General features: G+C 44.9%; 1 protein-coding gene across 1 annotated transcript in view; it reads right to left on the bottom strand.

Annotated features, from left to right (window-relative positions):
- hs6st1a (heparan sulfate 6-O-sulfotransferase 1a) overlaps nucleotides 1–6025 on the bottom strand; it is a 55363-nt gene extending 49338 nt beyond the window's left edge. The window contains exon 1 of the mRNA XM_035611401.2: nucleotides 5151–6025. Coding sequence (XP_035467294.1) covers nucleotides 5151–5650 — 500 coding nt within the window. The 5' untranslated portion in view covers nucleotides 5651–6025. The remainder of the gene's footprint in view (nucleotides 1–5150) is intronic.
- Between the last annotated feature and the right edge of the window lie 4979 nt (nucleotides 6026–11004).

Here is an 11004-nt window from a genome sequence, read left to right as displayed (position 1 = left end):
GGTAAACAGGCGGGGAATAACTGGCAGGAGGGATGTGGGAATGTTTGTTGGGAATGCTGGAACGCGGTGCAGCCGCGGTTGCAGGATGAGCGGACATAACCAGCTTTGGAGCGCCTGGCCGCCACCGCTTAAACCCGGCTAATCTGATTGGATTAACACCGACCTGCCTGGCTACACATGAGCGCGCACATGCACTCGTATAGACACACACACACACACACACACACACACACACACACACACACACACACACACACAGACTTGTACTATATGCCAATCAGCCAGGGCTGCCTCTGCAGCTTCCTGGAGTTCATCTGGATTCTGAGTTGTGCTGGTTGGCTGGCTGGCTGATGGCACCATGCTGGGCTACCACATGCACACGCATCCACTCTCATGCCACACACACACACACACACACACACACACACACACACACACACACACACACACACACACACACACACACACACACACACACACACACACACACACACACACACACACACACACACACACACACACACACACACACACAATCTTAGAGTGCAGTGATTTGTGCTGTGAATCTGAAACAGACCTATTGAAAGAAGAGTAATGCCCAGTGCCTGACAACCGTGCTAATTGACTAGCCCCCTCCCCAGCAATGAAACGAAACGTTTTCACCCCTCCATCTTTTATCTTTTCAATCATTCCCTGACAGCTCGCCTCTTGTCCCCACACTCATCCCAGCATCTTCCTCGTATTGCTCTTCATAGCCTCCATCTACATCTCTGTCTCCCTCGCCTTGCCCCCATCGCCCTCCTCCCCGCCACACTCGTACATGTAATCATTCATTAGAACCAAGGCAGTTGTCCATTAGGCAAAGCGGCCATTTTGGAAATTGCAGCAAATCTTCCATGAAAAGACATTTCCTCTAATGCGGTAGTCACGCTCGGAGGGAAAGGGAGAGAGAAATGGCAAAGGAGAGAACGAAAGACGAGTGGGCAGAGATTGAGAGAGGAAGAAAATGGAGAGAGAGGGGGGGAGTGAAAGAGAGAGAGATAGAGAGCGAGCCCCCAGCCATAAAGCCACCAAGCGGAAAGCAAGCCTGCTGTTTGATTAGAGAGTGACACCATCATGGAAGGAAGGAGGGAGCAAAGGATGGAGGGAGAGGGAGGGAAAGTGTTTCAGAGGGAAGCAGGGTGGGTGAACAGGGGAGGCAGGAGAGAAAAAAAAGGGAGTCAGTGATTTGAGAGAGGACTGAGATAGAGGCAGTAAAATTAGCCCCATCACTTCACTTACCAAGACGCTCTATGACACACTAGGATTAAAAACAGACACACACACACACACACACACACACACACACACACACTGAGTCTTGACATGTGCATTAACACACACCCCCTCACACACTCACACACACAAGACAGATGGTATCCCCCATCTGAAAGTGTGGCTCTAATTTGAACAAAGTGATAGGAACCTCCTTAACCAATTAGAAGCCTCATTTCTAAGACCTTGCATTAGGGTCTGTGTTTGTGTTTGATTTACACACTCATCAGTGTGTGTGCGCACGGGCGTGCGTGTATGTGTGTGTGTGTGTGTGTGTGTGTCAGTATGTCCTATGGGAACAGTTAAGAACATTAAAACCAATATAAAAAAGGTGGAACATGACAAATCAACTCTGATTGCTGCTGAGTTCTTTTCCCACAATGCCACTCTTCGTCTCGATCTCATCTCATCAACGATCAAAGATGGACCTTTCTCTCCTATTACCGACCATTCATCTCGCTGCCGCTCGCTCCTACTTAAGGCAGTTTCCTCTAAAGCTGACACATTTGTCTCAAGACCAAAACTGAGCCTCATTCATTGTAGCATTTTCTTTTCCTCCCACAATTTATGATATACAGAATTTGAAAAAAAAAAATATTCAATCCACTTTCCTCAAAGTCTCAAAGATATTTTATTGCTCTTCTGAAGAGGAAAACTGTGCAACACACTGTGATACAGCTCCATCTGTAGATTAAGAAAGAACACAGCCAACAACACGCCCTGCAAATGTTACGGTATCAATACAAAACAGTTCCCTGGGGGATTTAGAAATTCATGGGTTTTTTTTCACATAAATGTCGGAATAACTGTCTCTCATTTATATAAAGGGCAGTTGTCAGGATTTTACTGTCATTACACTGTGATCCACAAAAAAAACATGCCAGTTCCAGGTTCTGGAGTGTGAATATTTGCTGATTTCTTTTCTATGTTAGAAAATTAGATACATTGTTGTTGTTCAGTTTTTTTGCTGGGAAAGTTAATCAATAATGAGAATAATTGTTATTTAAAGTCCAACACATGAGCACATTTCTTTGTTTTATGTCATAAAATTAAAACACGAACAACACAGTGAAGTTCAATTGCAACTCATCCAGCGTCGATCACTTTAAAATCTATTTGGATATTCTTACATTTTTCCCTGTGTAAATGTGTTTTTGTCATTCATGCAGAGGGAATTTATGTGCTGGAACCCAGCCGATTGGAAATGGTCCTAATTCACATACTATTTTTGCAGAATTTGAAAACGTTTGTGTAAAATGCACTTGACAGTTGGAGGAGAACACAGCTGCAGAGAGAGAGGGGGGGGGGGGGGCACCGGAGCTGCTGCTGCGTGGTCAGATTTCTAGATAGGCTGCTTCGACTTCTCCCTTTTTTCCTACCAAGTTTAAGACAAGGCTCCAAACCATTTCCTGCACTATGTGGGCAGGTATGTGGCGCGTCAGCCACTGACACTGGCCGGGGCGGCAGACTGTTTATATCCGCCACACTGACAATGCGCACGGCTGATTTGAAAGCTATGCATACAACACCGTGCCAAGAAATCCCTCACCCCTGCACTGTAAACACAGATGATCTTTTTCACACTTTCCCTGGCCTCTTCACCACACTGCTACTGCCCTCAAGACAAATGTCCCTGAACAAGCACATGCCACACCGATACAAGAGGGCCAAACCAAAGAGGGACACAAGGATGTGAAGCACACACACACACACACACACACACACACACACACACACATACACACACACAGAGAGAAAATCAGGCAATGAGACTATAAAAAGAAACAATAATAGGATGAGAAACGCAGAGTGTGTTCTCTGCTTCTCTTCATACTCCACTGCTGCAGCGGTTCACTTCTCGTCCCTGTGGAAGTGGAGCTGCGTGTAATATGGAGCAGCATTGTTTTTCTTCAGGGTGCTATTAAGCTTATAGTCCCTTGTTTCTTCTGTCAGGAGTGATAGGATAGTCGATTATACCGGAGGCAGGATCCTCTCTCTGCTGCGCTCACGCACACACACAGTGGACCTCTCTCATCCACTCTGCCTGCCTGTCTCTTTCTGTTCCTGTGGCCTCTTCAGGTGCACACAAACACAGACACACAGATAAACACGTGCGCACAAACACACACAAACACACACACACACACACACATTTGGGCTTTGAAAAAGTGCTCACAAAGTGATGAAAGGCCGCTTATCCTGCATCCACTGTGATATCTCAGCGCAATGCAGAATGGCCGGACGCGTTATCACCTCTGACCGGGGGGGGGGGGGACCGCGGGAATCAGGGCTGACCCCAACAGCAAATGCCAGGCCCAGTGTGTGTGTGTATGTGTGTGTGTCCCAGCGGTAATAATCACCCGGATTAGAGCGGAGCCAAACCCCCGCAGGGTCCCCCTCTCCCCCCCTACCGGCCTAGCCCTGCCCTACCCTGCCTGCAGCTCTGATCCCCACTTTGAGCAGCCATGGGAAGCAGAGCAGCCGGCCCGACATCTCCACCGCCCCTGGCTTCCAGACAGACAGACAGACAGACAGGCAGAGGGGCAGAAAAACACTTCTCTCTTCCTTTAGAAAACCCCCCTACATATTTCTGACCCCGTTTTTGTCCTATTGATCATCCACATCCAGAATTAAATATTGAACAAGCTCAGGCAAGACAAAGACACAATTCCCCATTCAACAAGCATACGCTTTTAACCACAGGGGCGCAGTGAAATGGAAGTTGATACAGCCGTCAATATGTCTGTGCGAGGGATGCGACGTGTTGGCAGCAACAATGGGGAGGCGCGGAGAGGAAAAATGGGTTATGGCATAATAAGGATGCGCGTTGTGTCTGGATGCCTCGCAGTCAACGTGAGGGATCATCGCAGAGAGCGGACGTGATTCCTGGGTGTATTACACTCCCTCCTGCCCTGGGATGCATTCAGCCAAAGTCTTCCCACTCCAGTGGGAGGGCACCCTGACGCTGGCACCCATCAACAGTTGTCAGAGCTTCTGTGGCACTCGTGACAGCGCAGTGCTGACAATGTCAATCGACATTTGTCTCTCGACATGTATTATGAACCCGCTACTTAGGCGGGACGCACACAATCCTGTCTATTATTCTTTTCTCCTCGTCCAATGCCGTAGTAATGACCCAGCAAACGAAAAAAGGGGGGGGGAGAGAAGAGAAAAAAAAGCCGGTGATTTCAAATAACAAAGAGACCAATGTGGCTATGAACACAATGGGGAGGCTTGAACGAGTGAGAAGTATTCCGCCAGGTTAAAAACACCATTACAATACCGCCTGTTATACTTTATCGTCTCTGGTGTCTCCACTACATTCCTCTGGTAGAAATTATTGGACTGACAAAAAGAAAAAAGAAAAGAAAAGAAAAAAGCTGCACACTCATGTTAAGTTTTGATATTTTGTGTGAAGCATTGCCTTGCCATAAAAATGTACCACCTAATGAGGCCCATTATAATTCCCCCTCCAGAGGAATGAGCCTGCAGTGAAGGCTGTTTTGTCAACCGGAGCCAGACATGTAATATAGATGTTGATAACTTAAGGGAATTTTAAATTTGTTCAATTAGATTGTTGTTGTTGATGTTTTTTTTTTTAACGTGATTAATTAAATACTACCAGAAATTCAAATTGAATTGGGGGGGGGGGGGGGGTTATTACATAGCCACAGGTATATTTTCTATAATGCAGCGTCCATGCAATGGTGGTCTTAGAATGACATATAGGAAGGAAGTTTCAAAGTTGCAGTGATTTAACCTGTAGGGCGCATTTGTGACCACGGGTCTCAAGCCAACTCCTCAACACCGACTTCCTCTACAATCCGAGCCGTTACCTCAGGTTCTTCTGCTGGCTCTCCTTCTTGTCCAGGACCCCCGGCACGCAGTTGGTGAGCTCGGTCCAGTCGGCGTGCAAGCCGCAGCTCCAGCCGGTGGAGAACCGCGAGAAGAGCCAGGTCTCCTTGCGGTTCGGCCGGTAGCAGGTACACTTCTTCTGGCCCGGCCTGCAGTCGCACGGGACCTCCAGGCGCACATTCTGCACCAGGTGCCGGCCGAACGTCGTCCCGCCGGTCTTCTGGATGTGCAGGAACACGATCACGTCCTCCCCCTTGATTTGGAAATCGATCGTGCGCTCCAGGTCCCTGACGGGGAAGTAGTACTTCTTCACGTAGTGGGGGTCCGGAGTGGGGAAGATGTCCCCCTCGTCCTCCTCCGCGAAATAGCCGTGCGGGGAGCCGAAATTGATCACCCCGGGGGCCACGTACTGATAGAGGATCAGCATGAAACACACGGATCCGACGACGATCAACAAGAATTTGCTGCTCCTCTCGACCATGTTCCCTCCCAGTTGCGGTCCCGACAGCACGCTACCATTTCCCAGTCAAGCCGACAACAGGGAGCGGGGCGCTCGGCGTCTTCATGCTCGCTCTCTCGCTCTCTGCCCCGCCGCCGCCGCCGCCGCCGCCAGGAGGGACTCGTGTCTTCGGGGGCTCAAGAGTGGCTCACTCCGCTCGGAGGCGACCGGCGAAGTTGGCTCATCGTTCACCGCGACCGCTCAGCACCGTGAAAGACGCATTGTGACTCGCGCAGAGACCCCCTCCCGTGGACGACCCTCCCCCGGTTACTTTACTTCGGCTTCTCGTCTCCGCCGCACGGACTCACTGCGTCTCCATGGAGCTGTGTGCCCCGGATGCAGCGTGAAGGCTACTACCCCTCTCTCTCTCTCTCTCTCTCTCTCTGTCTCTCTCTCCCCCCGCCCCCTCTCTCTCTCTCTCTCTCTCTCTCTCTCTCTCTGTCTCTCTCTCCCCCCGCCCCCTCTCTCTCTCTCTCTCTCTCTCTCTCTCTCTCTCTCTCTCTGTCTCTCTCTCCCCCCCGCCCCCTCTCGCTCTCTCCCTGTCTCTCTCCATGAAAACACAGTAAAAGGGAGAGTCGCTTTAATTTACTGGTTCACACGTAACGGCCGCGTCATCTGCGTCAGCAGCCAATGAGCGAGTGGCGATAGATTTGCTAGATAGGTAGATGGATGGATAGGTAGATAGGTAAGTGGGTAGGGAGGTAGATAGGTAGGTAGGTAGGGAGGGAGGCAAATGGGTAGGCAGGTTGGTAGATAGATAGATAGATTTGTAGGTAGATAGGGAGGTAGATAGGTAGGTTGGTAGGGAGGTAGATAGGTAGGTAGGTAGGTAGATAGGTAGGTAGGTAGGGAGGGAGGCAGATGGGTAGGCAGGTTGGTAGATAGATAGATAGATAGATTTGTAGGTAGATAGGGAGGTAGATAGGTAGGTTGGTAGGGAGGTAGATAGGTAGGTAGGTAGGTAGGTAGGTAGGTAGGGAGGGAGGCAGATGGGTAGGCAGGTAGGTAGATAGATAGATTTGTAGGTAGATAGGGAGGCAGATGGGTAGGCGGGTAGGTAGATAGATAGATAGATAGATTTGTAGGTAGATAGGGAGGTAGATAGGTAGGTAGATAGATAGGTAGGTGGGTAGGTAGGTAGGTAGGTAGGTATATAGACAGATAGGTGGGTAGGTAGGTGGGTGGGTGGGTGGGTAGATAGGTAGGTAGGTAGGTAGGTAGGTGGATAGATAGATAGATAGATAGATAGATAGATAGATAGATAGATAGATAGATAGATAGATAGATAGATAAATAGACAGATAGATAGATAGTTTCAAAATCTAACGCAGTTTTTTTTGTAATAATAATTTTTCCTTTTTTCAGTTTTCACTGTTCACTGAGAACAGTCCATCAGATGTATTGATAGTAAAATTACTTGTTGGTAGTGGCTCTGGGGACCTGCAACAAGAGGAAGCAATTTGATCAAACACCTTTAAAAAAATAATTTAAAAATAATTCAACTAAATAACTAATAAAATAATTAAATTCTTAACACAAAACGTGTGTCATAGTTGATATTTTATGTAGGTGGTGCGTTTGTGTTTATGTGGGTTTGCTGGAAATTGTTTGCAGGGGGAGGAGGTCTAATTAATTGTTTATGTATAAGTGCTGCATGTAATGATTGAAGATCTACCAAACGATTGTTTTTGAGCCTGTACATGAAAAAATGAAAATGAAGTAGTTTGTAAATCTGGAAGTAACACTTCTCCTTGTGTGAGATTCTGGGATTTTTGTACATGATCCCTGACAAATAAAGGTTTTGTCTACATTTCCCTTTTTTGTGTCTCTTTCCAGCTTGATCACAATAACACTTACATACAGTTTTTGTTTCAGCAAAAAAGTAATTTTTAGATTTTTCTGACTTTACCAGGTGCCTTACTTCTCAATATTTCCTCTCCTGCTTAAATTTTGTCCAGGTCTTGTCTAGGTTTTAGACTTATCCACAAAATTCACATAATTTGACTTCCGGACGGCCTCTTCCCTACTCATGCGTACACAATAAATGTCGTAATTTTAGTTTATTAAGTGCTGGGAGGCGATTATCCTCTGATTGCCGTCTGTAGCGTAGAGTAAAGTAGATCAAAAGTTACACAGTGACAGTCTTTTTGTTGTTTCATACTGCCTCTCACCCAATATATTCTACTTATAATCCACTACATGTCATGCATTTATCCAACAGCTACTTTGCAGAAGAATTTACAGGCTATACAAAACTTATGAAAAGCACAAAATAATAGCCAATGCACCGCTACAGGCAAGGATGGATTACCGCGCTGCTACAGACCATCTGTGTCCCACAAGGCTCTGGGCTGTCTATGTGGCAGTTACTTTGTGGTTCAATTTCATTGTTTATAAATGTGTTCAGCGATATCGACCACTAAAACACAACGAAAACTGAAATGATAAGGCTCTCAAGTGGCTCCTGCATTTTTTCCACAAATCTTGAGGCGCTGCCATATACTGCACAGGGGCCTTGAGTTAAAAAACAAAAACAAAACAATCTTTAGTCTGTGATGTTTATTTTCAACCGGAGGGCATGAAATGTGCCATTAAAAAAATGAATCAACATTTATACAATAAAATCCAGATAGTTCCTGTGGTTTCAAACTCTGGTGCTTTTATCTTCCTGGTATGAAATATTAAAATCTATCGGCTGATCCCAAGGGGCGAAAACTGCACTCACTCACATTGAGTGAACCCAGGCTACCAATCCCTTCTCTTCTTCTTCAAAAGTCGCTTTTAAAGGTGTTTTTTAAAAAATATGTGTAAAATGCAATTCAAAGCAAACCACTTTATTTTGCATTCTATGCATTGATGTGCATATTATTAACTGGAAAACTGTATAAACAACTTAAAAAAGTTAACTTAAAATATCTGAGATATATAGACAGGCATAAAGCAAGCAGACAGCAGTATTATCCTCCTCAATTACAGTAAATTAAGAATTAAATTCACGTGGGATTTGTTGAATTCATGGAGATAGAAAGCGACATTTTTAAGCCATTGTGAAATTTTTTATTCCCTCTTCCTCATTCCCTCTTCCTCATTTCAGTCACATGCAAATGAAATCAAGTCATCAACAGTTTCAGTTGCGCAACACTCCAGACTGAGTCAAAGCTCAAATGTCCGACAACCATCAGATCAACCAGTACTGGTGGTGCACGCTGCCTGTCGCTTCACTGCCGCTGGTGGTCACCACTGAGTCCTGCTCCTCTTCTTCCCTTAATGCAGCAGAAACAACTTGTCAGGCATGTTTATGTAATTCCCACGGGTGATTATGGTAGAACATGTTTTGACTAATCACATCTACATGTGAAAGACAGAGACGTGTTTCCACTGCAGGGATGCTGATGCTCACAGAAGAGTGGCTCCACCACGAGCTGACTGGGCCTTTCTTCTTTTCACCCCGCCACCTGCATCCCAGTGGTTCACCTCTCAGCCAATTGTTGTTGCAGATGTTTATTGTGGTAATATGGCAGAGCCAGGCGACCGGGCCCGATTCCCACGCGTTTCTTAAACCGAGCTCAATCAGGAAGATCAGCCCAATCAGCAGGCCCCTGGGGTGTGAGAGCAGCAGTTGCTTGTGGCCGATGGCAAATGAGGTTGATAGGAACGAGAGTAAATTTTCCCTGAGAGTGGTTTGGGTTGATGGTGTGATGTGTGTCGAGTCAGCCTGGAATTGCCTGTGTGCTTTTCCATAATTTCAGCTTCTATGATTTCCCCAGATGGATGTGAATCTCTGAAGACCTGCGCTCGTCCGCTACCTTGAACCCGTCATAACTTATAATGATTTATGTCAGGCAGACATCAGTGAGGACACATCAATCTTTCAAATATATTAATACTCTATGCTCTGTTCTTCATATTGTTTTCCTTTAAGTCTAAAGTCGTTAAATAGATTTACAGAAAAATAATGAATACATTTAGGTGACACACTGTGTTAAGGTGTTAAGTCACCCTTTTAAAGGGTTTACAACTTTGGCTTTAATAATGATTACGCATTTACTAATGCCAGTAGCGGAGCTGTCAAATTAGCAATAATAGAATAATGTATTTAACTGGATAATAATTATTGAAACATTAATGTGTAAACATTGCTAATGGTGTAGGTTACTGCCGGGTAGCTTAATTCATTGCAGCACAACATAATCTATCATAAGATATTTTTTCATCAATGTATTGACAATCTGAAGCTGCAAAGTAATTAGTAGTATTCAACTTGGAAATGTAATGTAAAGTGGCATAACAAGGAAACTCTTGTAAAGTATATGTACCTCAAAATTGTAAAGTACAGTACTCGAGTAAATGTACTAAATTACTTTAATGTGTTATAAATTAGTCATCAAGTTTGTATTTATACGTGATAATAGTTCTTATCAAGGCCTCACAGTATAAATGATCTATAAGGTATTACTGTATGACATGATTCATTACATGTGTTGTGCGCTTGCTTCTTATGCTCCTTCTATCACAACTTTTCCGAGGTGAGGTTTCACTCTTGTTCTGTCTTGTATATTATTGTAAATAGAACACATAGGCTCTGTGCTGTTGGTCGAACAAAACGAGAAACTTCCGATGGCAAGTTGTGCTATTTTCTGACATTCTTGAGACTAGACAATTGATCAGCAAAAAGATTTCGTTTTTGGCACCTTGCCTTTACTGGTCAATTTACAGTCAAGTCTAGATAAACACCTGAGCAAAGCCAGAAACTGCCTCAGGGCTCCTGAGCTCGAGGGGCCCCTGAAAGCTTCAGCCTTATGAGGATTAACTGCTTTGTGCAACTTTAACTGAAAACATGTTTGGAAATATACGTCATATATGCCCAGAACTTTTTAAAGTTCAGTCTTGAAGCGAGTCTTTGGGTTGAATTCTTTCTATTTCAGTTTATTATTAAATTCAATGTTGAATTAATGCAATGCTATTAAATATTATGCTTCCATTTTGCCTTTACTTTTCAGACATGGTGTTAAGTTTAATCAATTTATGGGACCAGGTGCTGTGGGGTCAAATAGGACACCAGCAGCAACTTTTTGCTCCAGGGCTCCCTCAAAGGTTGAAGCCATGTTTATAATATAGATATAGAAAGAAAATATAAATAGAGAGGAGTAAGGCATACTGATGATTTGGTCTATAAAATGTCTGGAAATAATGACATATGGCGCTTCGCAAATCTCAAATTTGAGGAGGTATCCAGTGAATGTTTAGAATTTTCTGCTCGCCAACTAACTAAAAACGGATTAATCATTCATCATAATGGATGCTGCTGGCTTATTTTTTAAGCCATCAGCTAATCA

This window comes from Scophthalmus maximus, chromosome 15, assembly GCF_022379125.1.
Source record: "Scophthalmus maximus strain ysfricsl-2021 chromosome 15, ASM2237912v1, whole genome shotgun sequence".
In the NCBI taxonomy this organism is placed as follows: Eukaryota; Metazoa; Chordata; class Actinopteri; order Pleuronectiformes; family Scophthalmidae; genus Scophthalmus; species Scophthalmus maximus.
This window is presented reverse-complemented; position numbering and strand designations above follow the sequence as displayed.